General features: G+C 36.4%; 2 protein-coding genes across 2 annotated transcripts; both read left to right on the top strand.

Annotated features, from left to right (window-relative positions):
* The first annotated feature begins 386 nt into the window (after window positions 1-386).
* Window positions 387-12,270, top strand: ankrd6a (ankyrin repeat domain 6a). The gene is given in 26 exon segments (XM_043263221.1): window positions 387-461; window positions 1,447-1,542; window positions 1,660-1,768; window positions 2,115-2,134; window positions 2,136-2,219; window positions 2,407-2,423; window positions 2,425-2,455; window positions 3,218-3,287; window positions 3,290-3,337; window positions 3,535-3,660; window positions 4,426-4,571; window positions 4,648-4,704; window positions 4,707-4,802; window positions 5,795-5,824; window positions 5,826-5,877; window positions 5,880-5,908; window positions 6,003-6,125; window positions 6,127-6,313; window positions 7,193-7,264; window positions 7,267-7,327; window positions 7,329-7,398; window positions 7,401-7,528; window positions 7,530-7,762; window positions 9,471-9,480; window positions 11,632-11,892; window positions 12,000-12,270. Coding segments are annotated over 26 exon segments (2,502 nt in total).
* Window positions 12,271-14,630: 2,360 nt separating this feature from the next.
* gja10a (gap junction protein alpha 10 a) lies at window positions 14,631-16,409 on the top strand. The gene is given in 3 exon segments (XM_043263802.1): window positions 14,631-14,892; window positions 14,895-16,027; window positions 16,223-16,409. Coding segments are annotated over 3 exon segments (1,434 nt in total). The 3' UTR covers window positions 16,262-16,409.
* The last annotated feature ends 2,064 nt before the right edge of the window (window positions 16,410-18,473 follow it).

Here is an 18,473-nt window from a genome sequence, read left to right as displayed (position 1 = left end):
CCTTTTAATGTCAGTAAAAGCCAGCTGGTCATACGCTGGTCTGTAAGTCCCCTGTGCGCGGGATTGTGGCATCTGCGGTGATTTATGGCGTGAGCATGCGGTTCTGCTTCAGAGAAGGTAGCTGTGAGTTCACCTGGTCTCATAAAACACAGAGGTAGGGGCGGACGGCGGTTTTACAGAAGCATCCTCGGAAGACGTAAATCATACCTATCTTTACTTCTTTTTCAAACCATTAGAGCAATGATACACGCTTAAGCAAGATTTTGCCAAGGCCACAATTTGCATTCTAGGAAAGTTCTAATGTGGCTTACGCGTGACTTGGTGGCCTTGGGCTGATATAGAAGAAGGATCACAAAGTACCCAGCGCTAATGCGCGTTTATTTTTTATGAGGGCTCATCAGACAGCCCTGCACCGGCAGCCGTTGCAAACCGACGCCATCCCTCTCATCCATGGAGGCTGTGCAATTTGATTTTACAAGACAAGGCCTGTCTGCTTTGCCTTACAGAAACTTTTGTATTGTTTCCTAACACTTATACAAACTGTAACCAGAATCTGCAAGTAAACTGCATATCAACCCAGATTCATTGTTCATCTCACTGTAAGTTGGTGTGAATGAGCTGATTTTAAAAAAATAAAAATAAAAATGTAATCAGGTGGAAATTAACAGTGTAGAACTGATTTTCTTTGCAGGAAGGAAACACTGCTTTATGCATGAGGCATCATGGCATGGATTCAACAGCTCATATGCAAAGCTCCCCACAAAGCGCCAAATAGGTAACAAGTGAGAAACAAAGTGTCTTCTTTTTATGATTATTTTCCATTCACTGGGAGTTTAAAACAAAAACTTAAAAAACAATATATATATATATATATATATATATATATATATATATATATATATATATATATATATAAAAACATGAGAATTTCATTTATCTTCATTCCTATAGTTATACAGTATAATAGAGGTTTATTTTCACTGTTTTATAATAGATTTTTATTAGGCCAAAAAAAAAATTATATGTGAGAGAGAGTATATATATATATATATATATATATATATATACATAATATTTTTTATTATTATTTCATAAAGTAAATATGAAGAAGCATCAATAAAAGTATTTATGTGCTTGAGTATTTCATTTTGAAACGGGAGATTCAAAAGCTTTTTTAATTTTTATTATTTTTAGCGGCTTTAATTTAGACAACAAAATGAACTTTTGACATGACAAACTTAAAACAGCACACATTCAAATAGACAAAAAGAGCTTTTTTCCAATGCCAATCGGCTTTAGGTTTGATTGACTAAGCAGCCTAGGAACACTATGGTTTTAGTCACTGATACGCTGCAAAAAGTAGATTAGTAGAAGTCGTTGAGAAAATAAAAAAATCAGCTGAAGCTGGTGCTGAAATCTAATTAATTATTTTTTTTTTCAAGGTAGGAAACACAGCTCTACATAGCGTGTCAGAATGGACATTCCCAGACCGCTCAAGTGCTTCTACTAGGTGGAGCGATGCCTGACAGCAAAACAATGCATGTGCACTGTGGCCTTAAAATCATTACCATTTTAAATGATGATATAATTTGCTAACTGAAAGTAAAAAAGTTGAATTCTAAATCCTGAAAGAAGTGCAATCATGTCTCTCCTTTCCAGGCAGGTGACACGTGTTTACACATTGCTGCTACGCTACAATCACTTGTAGCCACGATTAAGATCCTCTTGGGTTCTTTCTGCTCTGTGATGACTGAGAAAGAAAAACCAGGTCAGATCCTCATTCTGATTGTTTTGAATCCAGTACCAGTGTGTGTGTGTGTGTGTGTGTGTGTGTGTCACTGCTGTGTCCTAGTTTCTAAATTGTTTTGTCTAATAGGCAATTAAGCTTTAAACTGTCAAAAGGAAACAAAACTTTACATAATTCATTACATAGCTAGATGTATTATTTTATGCTTCAACAAACCATAATAAAGTGGTGCGCACCAATGAAATTAAAATGGTCTTAAACTGCTAGGGTGTGGTTTAGATTACAGCATCTCATCCTGGTAATTGCTTACAATTACAGCTTTTATGTGATCATAATCTTGCAGAAAATCAACATATTTTACAGATAGGAGACACTGCGCTCCATGTGTTGCTGCTGCCTAAATCACAAGAAAACAGTCAATCTGTTACTGGAAGCAGGAGCCAGCGCAAACATCAAAAACAATGTAAGTCGTGTAATCTCATGGTATGCCTCAATCTCTTTATGATTGTATAGTTATGAAAGCATTTTGCAATGGGGGCTGGGGTTGAATGATGCTACGGTTCAACCTACAGTGGGCTTCACGAATAGGACTGTAAAGAATGACAATTTGTTATACACTAAATCTATCAACAGACAGGCCACCACCGCACTTGATAAAGCGGGACAATAACAACCGATTTGGCTATCCTGCTAGCACAATCCAATCAGGTAAATAATATTATTACATTCAAAAGTTTTCCATTTAGAAAAGCAGTTCGTCGTCCTGCTCTTTTAGCGATTGACATACTTTTCGATTGAATAAGCTCTACTGAACAAATGACTCAATGACTCACTCATAAAGGCAATCCCCTCATTCATGTCTAAACGATTCAGTGTTTTTGGAGATTAATTGGTTTATAAACGTGTCTATAAAGTGACTCATTCGTGAACAGAGTGACAGAGTCCGTCAAAATTCAGTATGAGGCCATTCGCACAGAACATGTTTTGCATAAAAAAAAAAGCTAAGCTCAGTTTAATGAACAAAACGCAAGCTCTGAAAGGTGAACTTCTTCATTGGGAATGCAGTCGATGCGCTGCAAAATATACAAGGCGTTAGCGAAAAACCTATAGAACGCCCCAGTAAAAATGTGAAAACACGCTGTTTTTAAATATTACAATAAATAATATTAATATTTAATAATTTTTTAAAAATGTGTTTATATTTAGTTTTTATTTAATTGTTATTTTAGTTAACGTTTTTATTGTAACATTATTAATAAATTATATTCTGTTTTATAAATTTATTTATTATTCGCACATCAAACTTCGGTTTTGTACTGAAGATGAAAAATGTTGCTTTGGCAAGTAAAATGTTTCAAATATTTCATTGTATTTTTCACTTTTTAAGTAACTATTTATTTATTTAGTTACAACATCTACTACAGCAGGTGCTAAAGTCTGATGCTTATTTTTATCAGTATAATAACTCAGCGTGAATGTCCCTGCTCAGGTGCCCAGTTTGCTCGTGGAAAAACTGTGAGAAAACGAAGAGATGTCGTGCGAGGCAAAGAAGAACTCAGTCCCTCCCAGAGCTCATTCCTCCAGAGAAAAGGTGGAAAATTCAGATAAGATTCACCCATCTGTGCAGTCATGGATTCATCATTTGTAATATGATTGGGGTCTAGGGGCCAGTGAGAAAGAAAATGTCACATGACTACTTAAGCCTCCATAACCTAAAAGAGATCAGAGGTCATTTGATTGTTTTGCCCAAATATCCCTCTCAGTGCTAAGCACTCCCATCATTGTGCAGGACTGTACTGAAGTGGCAGAAGACACAAACAACAGTGATCAAGTACATCAACTTAAGCGAAAAACAGCAACTCTGAGCCCGGCACGAGAGAGGAAGGTCAGGAGCCCAAGGAGACAGGTAGTGATATCACATTTATATCATTATTAAAATTCATACTATATATATATATGATACAATATACCAATACACTAGACCTGCAGAATTAAAATATGTTGATATTTAGAGGGTTTATCTTGCAATAATGACATGCTGACTGTACATTATTCTGTTTATTTGATGGCTTAATATTTTTAGCAAATAAATAAAAAATAATATTATTAAATAAATAATAAAATACATTTTAAGACCACTGATATTAAAACAGTTTACACAATTGTTACAAAAATATCTTAACTTATATCTTAACTTTGTAAAACCAATTAGTTAGTCTCAGTCGTATTAATTTCTCATTTTAATGTTAAGTTTCATGTTCAGTTTTAAATGATCCAAGAGGTTTATATTTCAATAAAATGCATTATTCTGCTTATTGGAACAATTAATAACTAAAAAAAACTTGTTAATTGAAGTTATTTTAAGATTAATAAAATCTTTACAATATCTTTAAACTATTCATTATATAACTGTTAAAGCAGTTTAGCGATCATTATATGTATTAAACTAGAACCATTAGAAACAGAAAATACATATATTTTTATCATCTGAATTATAATCAGGTCTTCATTTAGATGTCATCACATTTTTAGGTGACCACGTTTTACCAGACAATTTTCTCTCCTAATGTAGTCTCACGCTCTTTAATAATTCCTGCTCTTGCACGAACATTTAAAAAAAAGCACTCTATTCATTAATTGTAAATATGTTTTTGCTGTTATTAAAGTTGGAACATGTGTTCGAAGGGAGTATCAGCTACATGAGAAAGGATCTCCATCCCAGAGTAAAACACAGCAGCCCCAGCTCTCAGGAGGAAGAGAAACTCCTGGAAAAGCCTATCAGCTTTATACACTATACAGGGATAAAGATGGACAGATAAAGCAGGTAAACTCTGCAGTACATTAAAGTTAGTGCAATGCATTTGTTTGTTTTAAACCTCTTAACCAGTGTCTGCAAACAGGCTCCTGCGGATGACTGTCACTGTAAGCCCCTCATTAAAACTCTGGAAAATCAGCTTAGAAAGCCGCAAAGATGGAGATGAGGTCAGAAATTCACACGGTCCAAGAGGAGATCAACTGCAGGATGGGCAGAATAGAGCAAAAAAACAAGCACCAGGTTTGTCATTCGCTGTGATACTGCAACATTTTGTTTAGATTTTCCTTCATAACAGAATTCTAGGTGACATTCTTAGTTGATTATTAGTTGATGTATTAACTAACATGAACAAACAATGAACACTGAGCATTTATTACACTATGTATTAATCTTTGTTAATGTTAGTTAATGAAAATACAGCTGTTCATTGTTTGTTCATGTTAGTTCACAGTGCATTAACTAATGTTAACACACTAAATTTGTAATTTAAATAAGGCATTAGTAAATGCTGAAATTAACATAACTAAGGTTAATAAATGCAGTTAAAGTATTGTTCATTATAGTTCAAGTTTACTAATGTTTACTAACTAATGTTAGCTAATGAACCTTACTGTAAAGTGTTACCTTTTTTTCTCTTATGCTTAGAAGAGCTGCATTTTAAAATAAAAATATATAAAATATAATTATAAAATATAATTATAACGTAAAATATTATTAAAGTTTAAAATAGCTATTCTGAATATATTTTAAAATGTTTAAATAAATGTATTCCTGTGATGGCAAAGCTGATTAGTCTAGTGTCACATGATCATTCTGAAATGATTCCAATGTGTTCAATTGGTAATCAGGAAATATTCTTAATATTATCAGTATTGATAAGAGCTGTGTCACTTGTAATATATTATACAAGGATTACTTGAAATTATTTTAATTGTTTAATTCATAATAAGAGTATTGAAATCATTACAACTTTATCTGTCATGTTTGATCAATCTCATGCATCCTTGTTGAATGAAAGTAGTATTTTCAAAAACAAACAAAAAAACTGACCCTTCTCAGGATTTTGAATGAAAAACTGTATTTGAAAAAGTATTGAATATAAGTAGTACCATTAATACATGAAGACAAACATGACTCTTTATAAGCCCTATGGATAAAATATATTGGAAAAACACTTTAAAATCATTGGCACTAAAAATGTGCATGTTAGATACTCATATCTTTCTTTTCAGATTAAAGTTCTTGAGAAACTCACACAGGAGGCGTATGTCGGCTGAAAGGATGGAGTGTCATTATCGAATCAATCAGAGAGCCACCTGGAACGCCTGGAGGGTGAGAGAAAACAGGTACAGCATCTTAAGAGAAGAGAGTCACGACCACCATCAAATCAGCCTAGACATCACTGATCAAACTCATGCTGCTCTGTTTTTATCTTTCAAGCAGGTAGCTGCTACCAATGCTGTGAAAAGCTGGTGCATGTCTAAGATTCAGGATCTTGAAGTGCGAATGCCTGCAGAGACACAGTACACAAACTTCTGCTCTCCGTCCTGTGGATCAGTCTTTGGTGGATTCAGACCCCGAGGGTCTCCCTGCTGCTGTCGCTCATCTCTGAGAAAGCTCCAGCTCACTGGCCACCTCGTCAATGTGTTACCCAGCCCAGGAGCAGGTCCCTAACAATGGCAGGAAAAGTCTTGAATTTGGGGATGCACGTGGCAGGAGATACTTTGAGATGAAGCTGAGCAGTTCTTCAGGTTTGAAAAAAATGCACCCAATTTTTCTCACTAAAATATATAAACATCCTTAAAACAAGATGTGCATTTAGCTAAAAAGCATATTATATATACAAGATATTACTACAGAAACTTATAGAAAGATATTAATATTAGTCTTATTTTTCAAAGCGAAAAATTATCTTTAATATTACTGAACTGAACTGACCTCCCAAATTACTTGACTGCCATAATTTAGCATGTTTCTGTGTGAAACTGAATATTTAAAAACAAGTAAAAAGCTGAATCAGTTCTTCAGATTAGAATTTTTAATTTATTAAATTAATATATTTTTATTTATTAAATTTACTAGAATAAGATGCACATTTAACATTAATAAGCACATTGTTATTTTAATAAAATCATTTTTATTAATAAAATTCTAGTTTTACTAGTTTTATTTTAACTACAGTGTATTTTTATTATATTTATCATTTTATAAATATTTTTACTCATGTTAAAGTGAATGTGACCTCCCCAACCCATTTTAATACTACAATGTAAAACTGGATACTGAAATTTTTTTATCATATCATCATTTATTCCTGTCAATTTTAGTAAAAACATCTAAAAATGTTCAGTAAATACCAGAAAAAGTAAATGATAAATATGTTAATCTTTTAAAACGTGTTTTTAGAAACTGTACAATTATAATATTTGAATTATATTTCTTCCACTGATATTAAAGCAAACATCAACTGGCCTCCCCAACCCTTTTACTGCCATAATGTGACGCACTGTATTTCTGAGGCAACAGGAATACTCAAAATGAAGAATCACTTGAAGACCAAACTAAATATTTTAATTAAATAATATTAAGAAAATGTAGCTTTTCTAAAATGTCTTTCTACACTCATACAGATGAATATCATAACCTGACAGCTCCTTCAATGGTCAAACACAAACCTCTATCACGGAAGCTGGCGACCGCTGACCCAAGTGGCACCGAGCAGAAGTACAGGAGGTCGATGTCTCGAAGTCCAGGTCAAACAAAGGATGAACTCTTTGACAGCAGTGCCAGCAGCAGCCTGTCCACATCCAGCAAGCGTTTCAACGACAGCGAAACAGAACCAGCACCGGGCCGGCCTGGAAACACAGCAGACACCTGAAGGACAGGATTAAAGCACATCACGCTCAAACCCAGCAGAGCAACACCATGAAGACCCTGGAGGTGTTTTCCCAGCGGCCTGTGAGGCCACCTTCACCCAGAGCGGGCAAACTTGCATGCCATGGAGGTGACGCAGCATTTCTTTGAGACGGTCTCCACACAACTGGAACGCTGGTACGAGAGGAAGATCCAGGAAGCACAGAAGATGGCAGAACAGAAAGCTCTGCAGGACAGAGCCAGTCTGCTGGAGAAGATCAACAGCCTGGAGGAAGAGCTACAGAAGCTTCTCGCACTAACACTAATACAGACTCTTGACACATACGGTACTATACCTAGATTCCACCTAATATGAAAGTCATGACGATATAAATGAGATTGGAGCTTTGTAAACACAGTAAACTTACAGCAAATGTATTGTAATATAGTGCAACACAGATGTGAAAAATCAAAGTTTCAAAGAGTCGAAGTTTCATATAGCAATTACTGTATGTAGGCTGTGATTATATTAATGGCACTTCTTTGCTCATGGACTAGTTCACCCAGAAATTATTACTGTCATGATTTACTCACCATCTGGATTTTAACATATTCAGAATTGAAAAATTGGCTTCCTATCATTGAGCTGGAACGTGGATTGAATTGGCCACACCCTACAGGAAATTGAAATTGAAATGACAGGAAGACTAATTTGCTGAATAGTAATTCAAAGAAACCCAAAACAGGTAATGCATTCTAAAAAATGAAGTGTTGTCACATTCTTAAATCAGCCAATCAATCAATCAATCAATCAATCAATCAATCACCTTTATTTATATAGCGCTTTTAACAATACAGATTGTGTCAAAGCACTAAACGGTATCAAACAGGAAAATAGAGTGATAGTAATGAATAATGACAAAATTAAACACTTAATTTTTATTAAATGCAGAGACGATCTGTGTAATCAAAAGTCACTAGAAATGATATATCCTCATCTAAGCAGCTATGCAAGATTGTGTAAAGGACTTGTGTATGTGTGTTTGTCTGGTTCCCATGATCTGTCCTGATTCTTGTGAAACGTATCAAAAGAATACTTAGAATATTTCTTAACACTTTGGTATAGGAACCAGTTATCACTATTAAGTGGTTGCTTATTAACATGCTTATTATTAACATATTAGCTGTTTATTAGTACTTACAAAGCACATATTCTGCATGACCATACATACATACGTCTACATCTTTAATCCTACAAAATACCTAAACAACTATCTTACTAACTAATAAGCAGCACATTTTATTGAGTTTATTGAGGCAAAAGTTAAAGGTTTGTTACCAGTGAGATTGAAGTGAGATATTTAGTTTTTGTAATAATATTTAGTTTTCTATTGTAAAGTGAAGGTTAATGAAGACTGGTCTATTAAAATAAAAATAATAAAATAAAAACAATGACATACTGAATGAATACTGAATAATCACAGGAATACACACACACACACACACACACACACACATACATATATGTGTGTGTGTGTTGTATATATATATATGTATGTGTGAATATATATGTGTGTGTATATATATATATATATATATATATACACATACATATAGTATTAAAAAAATCTAAATCATAATATTTCATGGTATTGACATTTAATGTTTTTAATTACTTAATTTCATACATATGTGTCATTGTTTTATGTTATTACTTTCAGTCAGTCAAGAAAAGACCTTTCTAAATTCCATTTAATCCTAAATGGAGCTACTTTAAGTTACATAGTTCTGTTCTTGCCATTTAGAAAAATGCATATTGTCTGTGTACCTGTACAAAATTAAATTAAAATGTTTTAATTAAATTGCAATTATAGAGGCGTGAACGTATAAAACTGTGTAAAAAATTAATGTAGGAATGCAGTGTGTTTGTTGTGATTGATGGTACATGAGCGTTCGTGCCATACATGTGAAATCTATTAAAAGTTTGATGAGTCAAATGTTGTATAACACTCAGTTCATGACCCACCGTGATCACACAGCACTTCTGTTTTGCAGGGTCTAACAGGTCGGCTGCACCATCATTCTGTATACAGTGTCAGATTTCATCTTTTCATAAACAATTCATATCTTTTCCACTAAATGATTCATGTTCATGTTCACTGCAAATTTGAAAACGAAAACTATCAAATACTTTGAGACTCAAGCACAAGGCTAAAATAATTAAACTAAAATGCAAATCCTCAAAGTGTAGCATTATTTTTAGTATGTTTTCAAGGGAATTCTATTCGCGCTCTGTTCTTTACCCGTTCACACCTAAACCTCTTCTCGGTAAATATCCGCAGGCGTGCTGGAATCTCATTATCTCCAAACAGTCAGATCAGGGCTGCAATGAGTCTGTATTGATTGAAATGGATCAGTGTGAAGTAATCTATCAGCATGGTGGATGTCCATCCCACTGCCTCCATCCATTTTCGAACTCCCGCCCCAAACAACAAAATGTTTCTGTACTAAAACAAAAACAAAAGGCTGTGTTGTTTGTTGTACATTAATACAGATTTAAATATTTATTTTTGCTGTGATTTTTGAATAGTGTTTAAATTGGCAGTAAGAATAAAACTCTGGATAAAGACAACAAATAAAATATTAGCTCCATAGAATAAATGCACATTGATTGAGTATATAAAACCCTTCTATGACAGGAATGTGTGCCATTAAATATTTTTGATAGGAAATCATTTGTATTTAATGTGATTTAAATTGGCCTAATATACAAAAAGCGAACAAAAACATAGTTGCATACTTCCCTACGATATAGTATGCGAAAAACAGTCTGCGAGGCGAGTAGTATGTCCGAGTTCGTAGTATTCGAACAGTAGGCGAGAAGTACCCGGATGACATACTGCTTCCGTACTCATACGATGAACACTTTACTATACCACGAGCGGCGGAAATCGGAGACGTGTAAGTAACGTTCTTCGTTGTGTTTAAGTAAACGACTGATTTATAAAAAAAAGTTTAAACATTGTAAATCGATTAGACGATTTCGCGAATCAGATATAAAAGGTTGTTTAATCATTACTGAGCACATCAAGTTTTTTTTTAATTTTCGCGCTGTTATGACGATGCATGACATTTAGCAAAATCAACATACCGGATGCAGTACGTCCGAATTCCATTCATACTATATAGAACGTACTGTTTTAACGGTCGGGCAGTGCGTTCAAATTCAAACGTAGAACCTACTCGAGAAGTTTTCGATATCGGACGCAGCAATACTTTGTAAGAGAACGTTGGTCTTTTATGTATATAATGAGTTTACTCTCTCAAAAAATATTAGCTTATAATAAATGAAGCTGTTTGTTTAACGAAATTGATATCTTACCGTATGCAAGTCAGAGATCGCGCGCACAACTGACGTCTAGATTCTGAACACCTTTGATTGGTCAAAAGAACCATGCAGGGGTGGGGGTGGGGTTCAGGATCCCCACTTATATGAGGGTTGTCTCCCCTAAAAATATCACTACAAATCACTGGAAATAATTGTGTTAGTAGTAAAACTATATATAAAAAACGTTTTAAGTTTAGAAACATTCTGAGTCCCCCTCCCTTGCCTCATAGTGGTTTGGTCCACTGGCTGCTTCTCCTTTTCCCTCAGCTATACAACTTTTCTTGACTTACAAGCAATTTGTAAATTCTATAGGTTCTGGCTCATCCGTGTCCAGCTATTTTTAGCTGTACAAAACAGTTAGTTTTGCTGCTTGATATATTTACAATGGGTGTGTCTTATGTTATTTTAATGTAATATCTTAATTATGAACACACTGGTTTGTAGTGCAAACAATTTTACCATGTACTGCACGTTGTTATTTTCCTCATTTACCTATAGCGTCTAATGAACCGGAAGCCTCACCCATACTTCTACAATGAAAAAAAGGGGGATGGATACACATGATGCCAGATAATATTTAGGATCCAGCCCCCGATGCCAGATCCCGTAAGAAAATATAAGTTAGTCCAGTAACAAAATAGTCAGCAGAGCTGTTGGTGCCCAAAATGAGTGTTTTACAGTCTTATGTCATTCAAGACGTTGACCAAGAAAAGACAGAGAAGAGCAGAAGCAGGAGATAGTAAATAATTTAAAATGATGTAATAATAAATCATACATGTAAGTAATGATTATAAAATTATTCTGAAATGATTTAAAAACATTGTGAAGTGGCTCCAGAATCAGCACCTCCAAGTCTGAGGCCACGGTTCTCAGTCGGAAAAGGGTGGGTTGTCCCCTTCAGGTTGGTGGAGAGTCTCTGCCTCAGGTGGAGGAGTTTAAGTATGTTGGGATCTTGTTCACGAATGAGGGAAGGATGGACCGGGAGATTGACAGATGGATCGGTGCAGCCTCTGCAGTAATGCGGTCGATGTACCAGTCTGTCGTGGTGGAGAAGGAGATGAGCTGCAAGGCGAAGCTCTCGATTTACCGGTCGATATGCGTTCCTACTCTTACCTATGGTCATGAGCTTTAAATCATGACCGAAAGAATGATATCAGAAATGAGTTTCCTCTGCAGGGTGGCTGGGCGCCTCTTAGAGATAGGGTGAGGAGCTTGGTCACTCGGGACCAGCCTCAAAAAATAGACCTGTTGCTCCTCCACATCGAGAGGCCAGCTGAGGTCGGGCAACTGTTCCGGATGCCTTCCAGTCGTCTCCCCGGGGAGGTGTTCCGGGCATGTCCCACCTGGAGGAGGCCCTGGGGAAGACTTAGGACATGCTGGAGAGACTATGTCTCTCAGCTGGCCTGGGAAAGTCTCTGTGTTTCCTGGAAGAGCTGTAGGATGTGTCTGGAGAGAGGGAAGTCTTAGACTGCTGCCCTGCAACCCGGTCCCGGATAAGCATGATGGATGGATGGATGGAATATGACCATGTGATGAACCTATGAACCAAACTCATATTTAAACAAGGTCTCCATGCTATGTACACATGCTGTGTACACACATATTGTAAAAATGTGATTTTGTCTGTATTGTGGTGTGACAGCAAAAATGTAAAAAAAAAAATTTTTAAATAACCTCTAGCATTGAAGATAAACCTCCCTCGTGCTATTTGTAACTCTACAATTTTTTTTAGAGTTACAAATAGATTTGTAACTAGATTTTTTTGCTAGATTTTGAGAACTCGCAGCCATATTTTCAGGAAAGTCCTGTGACATTTATATACTCACACCTGACAGAATAGCTTAGCATACTTCAGAGCATTGTGCCTGCCAGTCAGTATTTTACACTGTAATAGCTTTGCCTCTTGTATAACTACAGTGATTAATTTAAATTAAAATCAGTATTTAATGTACATGTATTTACTTGGTGAGCAGGCACATAATAAGTGTGATAATACAGTAAAGCCACTTATTACTGCAAAACAATCCCCTTCAGAATGGTCTAAAACTGACATGGTTTATTTTGGGATATTTTATGACTTAATAGGTTATGACTGTTTTTGCACTTTCAATTTTCCCTTGTTGCAATACCTTACAAAATGTGCACATTTTGGCCCTAATCAAGGCTATTATATACAATGAAATTCCAGAGAATGAAGACCAATAGATGGTTTTCTGCCATTCGTTTGGTACCGTATGAACTCATTATGTAATGCGACGTCCCTGATGTGACTTCTGGCATTTGCAGTTCAAGCTTCTGCAAGGGAAAATCAAATCAATCTCCCATTGACTCTGTCAGCATGTGATGGAAAGCTAATTAAAGGCCCTGAGGGAAGGCTGGTCATTTTATGAAGCATGTAGTGTGATCGGCGAGATGATCCAGTTGTGCAGTGCCTGAAAGGTTCGTGCAGGGACGAATCAGGATAATGAAATCACGTGCATGTGCTGATTGGTGGATCACGGCTTGCCTCGTTCCCCCCATTGTTTTAATATAAAAGCATCTTTTTTTTTTTAAATCAATTGCTATTGGATTTATAGGGTAAATGCACAATATTGTGCAAATATGCTTTTAATGAGATTTGTGCCACATTAAACTAGAAAAAAGAACATGCTAAACAAATCACTGCAGTATTGATGGATTGAGTTTAGGAGGGGGGGCCTGATGCAATCGAGTGCAAGGTCTTTCATTTGACATTGAGTGCTCGCAAACGTAAACAACATGGAAAGCTTTGGCACAAACTCAAAGAGAAGCACAAAGGAAAACGGTGAAATAGAGTTGATAAATTCCACATGCATCGTTTTGTTCTAGGTCCAGGTGCACATGCTTTAAAAAACTCCATCTAACAGACAATGTGGTTCGCTATGAAACTGGGCTTGAATTTACCAGAATCAAAGATTACACAAAAGATGAACGGTTCAATAGGATGGATATGCTTGCTTGCAAAAGTCTGAAACCCATTTTCTTGTTCAAATCAACATGGTAGTACTGTGTTTGCTTTAAAAAAAACAGCTTACTGGAGAGCAATATCGTGAAATTTTGTGTGGCAGAATATTGTATTGACTGCATGAGGGACATTTGGTTGGTTGGCATTGTGGGCAACTTTTTATGCGTGTGGGGGTGCTGTTTTCAGCAATTGCTTGATAAGATCTGCCATGGGGCATTGTCCCGTCAGTTTCTGATCAATTTCTACATCCTGTGAACTCGCTGCGTGCAACAACTGTGGGGAACATTCACTGTAGCCCAACATTATGCAGAGAGACTGGCTGCGCTTTAATGTGTGAACTCCATGGCTGTAAAATGAAGGAATGATTTTCCTCATCGGGGAAAACATGCTTGTTTATATTCCAAGGAAACTAGACAGCAAATCCCACTGAAATGTAAGTCGATTTTAGTTTGATTTTGTAGATAAAGATTTTATTGGCATTTTTGTTTGTTTATAACCTACAATTTGTGTCAGAATTACTTGGGAATTAATTGTGCATGACTTTCTAAACTTGGAATTAGCTTTTTTGTTCGAATGCATGCAAAAAGCCTCATGCATGTTAGCTAATGCATGAATGCAGAAAAATAAAGAATATTCCAACTTGAACAACAGAATCAAGTTTGTTGTTCCATGCACACGACTTTCTAATTTTATGGCTTTTTTTTGTTTGTGAATGCATGCAAAAATCTTAATGCATGATGGCTGATGCATGAGTACATAAATCTAAAGAATAAACCTACTTGAACGGAAGGATAAACTCCTATTTCTTTGTCTTAAAACTAAGCACGGACATGTGGCGGTGAAGATGGGGGACTGGAACTTGTTGGGGAGCATTTTAGAGGAGGTTCATATTCACTCCACAATCGTGGGTAAAATCTGGCTGACCATCCTGTTCATTTTCCGGATGCTGGTTCTCGGCGTGGCAGCCGAGGACGTTTGGGTGGATGAGCAAAGTGAGTTCGTCTGCAACACGGACCAGCCGGGATGCAAAAACGTTTGCTACGACCAAGCGTTCCCAATATCGCTCATTCGTTTTTGGGTACTGCAGATCATTTTCGCTTCCTCGCCTCACTGGTGTACATGGGACATGCTCTGTACCGACTGAGGGCTTTGGAGAAAGAACGGCACAGGAGGAAAATCCAGCTAAAAGCCGAGCTGGAAGAGACAGAAGGCCTCTTGGAGGAGCACAAGAAGTTAGAGAAGGAATTGAGGAAGCTAGAAGAGCAGAAGAAAATTAGGAAGGCTCCTTTGAGGGGTTCCTTGCTGCGCACATATATAATTCATATCCTTACCAGATCAGTGGTGGAAGTGGCGTTCATTGTAGGGCAGTATATCTTATTTGGGATTGGACTGGATCCTTTGTACAAGTGCGAAAGGGTGCCTTGCCCAAACAGCGTGGACTGTTACGTCTCCAGGCCGACGGAGAAGACCATCTTCATGGTTTTTATGATCGTCATCGGAGGGGTTTCGTTGTTCCTGAACCTCTTGGAAATATCCCACCTGGGGGTTAAAAAAATTAAACAGACTCTAAGTGGTCTCCAGCTCGTCGAGGATGACAGTCTTTGCAAAACCAAGCACTCGACCATTCAGCAGCTGTGCGTGATGACGAATATGTCGCCCCACAAAAACCCGCAGTTGAAGACTTTTATTCCGCAGGGGCAAATGGACCCTCCACTGTTCTTAACCAGTGCTTACCTCGGCTCGAGCAGCGACATGCTGCGGCACAACAGTTTTGCCGCGGCCACCCTCCCGGTGTCCTGCATTACCCAGCAGCCTCGGCAAATGCGCCAGCCTAGCCAGGGAATGATTCATGAACTGCACTCCCAAGGGTCCATGGAGTTACTAGAGGACCGGGAAAACCGCGACCAGCATCTAGAGAGCAGTAATGGCTCAGAGAGGGATGTTAGGCCTTTTAACTCGGGTCATCTGGGTCCTGAGGGTCATACGGAAATACCAGCTTGCCTTCGCAACGCTCTGCACAGGCCCAGCCGTGTGCCAGACTTGGGGGATGACACTGTGGAGTCCTCCGAGAGCGACTTCTGTCCGCCCAACAGGAAAGCCAGTTTCATGGTCCGTATGCCCTCAGACAGCATTTCTGGCAGTCCGTCATGTCCCTCAACAAGGAGTTCAGAGTCCGAACTAGGCTCCCTCAATGATCTTCCCATGAACCCACCACCAGGGGGAGGACGACGGATGTCAATGGCAAGTAGATGCAAATAACATCTAAATTTTAAACTGGTAAAAAAAAGATACTTAAAATTATTTGGAGAATTTTATTGTGTATCAAAAAAAAAATACACATTACACATGTTAATAATATACATAAATATTGAGGGATGTTGATAATATTGTTATATTTCATATGTGTGCCTAATTTGTTTACCGTTTTATTTACAGAGCGTATTCTTGGATATCTCTTCCATCATGAAAAAGTGAAAGTAAGAAGGACAGAAGGACAACAGGAATGTAACAGGCCGTTCATGAGCAGAAATGAATGGAGATATCAGTGACAAAATGTTTCACTCTGATCTGCTCTGCTTGGAAAGCACTGGTCTAACGCAGCTTCAATGTGGTATAAGTAGTGCTGTTTTGTACTGTTCATTTTTATTGTAAGCACCTTAATTTACCAGTAAAGCACGGTATACATTTTTTCCATGTCTAATAATGGAAGCCAAAAGACATCTGTGCATATTTATAAAAGCTTCAGACCTTCAGACAGCTGGCAAAAAAAAGAACATTTTTAAATCATTTAGCTTACATCCATAAAATGTGATGCAAGCTGATGGACTCTTACATCAAATTCTGAGGAAAATAAAAGTTTTCTTATTTCCAACAGTGTTTGTGTTTGAATTCAGGGTGAATACGGATCATGCAAATTTTATACTCCTTGGAGCAAATGATGCAAAACACATTCAATCTGCATAAAACATGCTTGGCAATTTATTTAATATCCTAGTAGACAAATTCAATGTGGACACATTCAAGAATGTAACAAATACAGATCATGAACAATGAGGTCACAACTTTTCAAGATTTGATTAATAAAAGAAAGCAAAACAATCAAGCCAAGAATCCCACAAATACCTATAAACAGAATATGTACAATAAATACAAAATCTACATAAAAGAAACGATTGTAAAACGTCTTTTAAAAAGGTTGTAAACCGGTTCTGCTACAGACCTTGTCCGAGACTTCCAGAGGTATATCGATTTTACAGGTAGATCTGTGAATGTCAAAACTCTCCCTACTGCATGTAAACTAATATCATATTTATATTTGCCCTTATCACAAAATTCATATCACAACTGTGGTGCATCATATAACAAAAGGCATGATGCCTGATTTATCCAAATCCATACTTGAAGGTCATGAGAATAATCTGTAAACATTATGAGGACATATCTGAAGTCTTGACAGTCAATTTGAGAGTCATCTTTTACGGTGCACAAATGAACCTACACGACTATATGAGATTTTGATTGATTTTACACAATGTGAACTTATGCCAACATGTTCTCAATCAGATTCCCAAAACTGGGAATGGTAAACAAAATATTAAACATGACGTTTAATCAAGTCTTACATTTTATTAAAGTCATGCAGTCCACAATAGTTGGAGTAAACAGACTAAAGTAATTAAAACATTAAAACATATACCCCTTCTCACCTTTGAACTTAACGGATATGAGTGGCTCCTAGAAACAAAAATAGAAATGCAGCTCTAAGCTTTTATAACTGTGTTAACCTTAAGGCTTGAATTTTCACCTCGTGTTATTAAATCAAACACATCAATGTGTTATAAGACTAGTAAAAATTATACCGAATTGAGGGAGTGAAGTGAGAACTTTTAAAAGTGAAAATACTAGGACCAGCGTGTAAAGACTGTGTAAAGAGTGGCAAGTATAAAACCTTTTAACATTAAATTATTAAGCAACACCCACCAAAAAAATTAAAATAAACAAATCTGCCCTCATTAATCATGTGCGTAATCAAATCAGATCGAAGAGATCCAAGTACGAGCCACAAAACGAACCAAGTCAGAATAAATTAATTTACTAAAGTTTGCTCGAGAGTTTTATATACACAACAGACATCCCTGATCAATCATTTTAACAGTCTAGAAAACTATGCTTTGGGAAAAAAAAAAATCTGCAGAAAATTGCTTCCATATCAAATGATGCTTCATCACAAAATGATGGAATCGCCAAATTGTCATTGCTTTATCGTCTATTTTGTAGAAGAGCTCTCCGTTGTACAGAAAGGGATCAGATGGTCATTTTTCAGATTGTTTGTCGTCTTGCAAATTCAGGTGAGCAGCTGTAAAGTTTCTACGTTATTCAATTTCGTAAGGAATGCTTAAATGCACAATAGATACAAAACACTTTCAAACACTCAATATCACATTTGCATATGCTACTTGATTTAAAGTTACCAAAAGATCAGCAATTCCTGAGATAAATCTGAGAACTAGTGCTGAGCAATGATTAATTGCGTTAAATCGCATCCAAAATAAAAGTTTTTGTGTTCATAATATATGTGTGTGTACTGTGTATATTTATATTTTATTTACATACACACACCTGCATGTATACATTTAAGAAAAATTGTTGTTTATATATTAAATATAATTATATGAATATAAAATAC

The sequence above is a fragment of the Puntigrus tetrazona genome, chromosome 17 (assembly GCF_018831695.1).
Source record: "Puntigrus tetrazona isolate hp1 chromosome 17, ASM1883169v1, whole genome shotgun sequence".
Classification (NCBI taxonomy): domain Eukaryota; kingdom Metazoa; phylum Chordata; class Actinopteri; order Cypriniformes; family Cyprinidae; genus Puntigrus; species Puntigrus tetrazona.
This window is presented reverse-complemented; position numbering and strand designations above follow the sequence as displayed.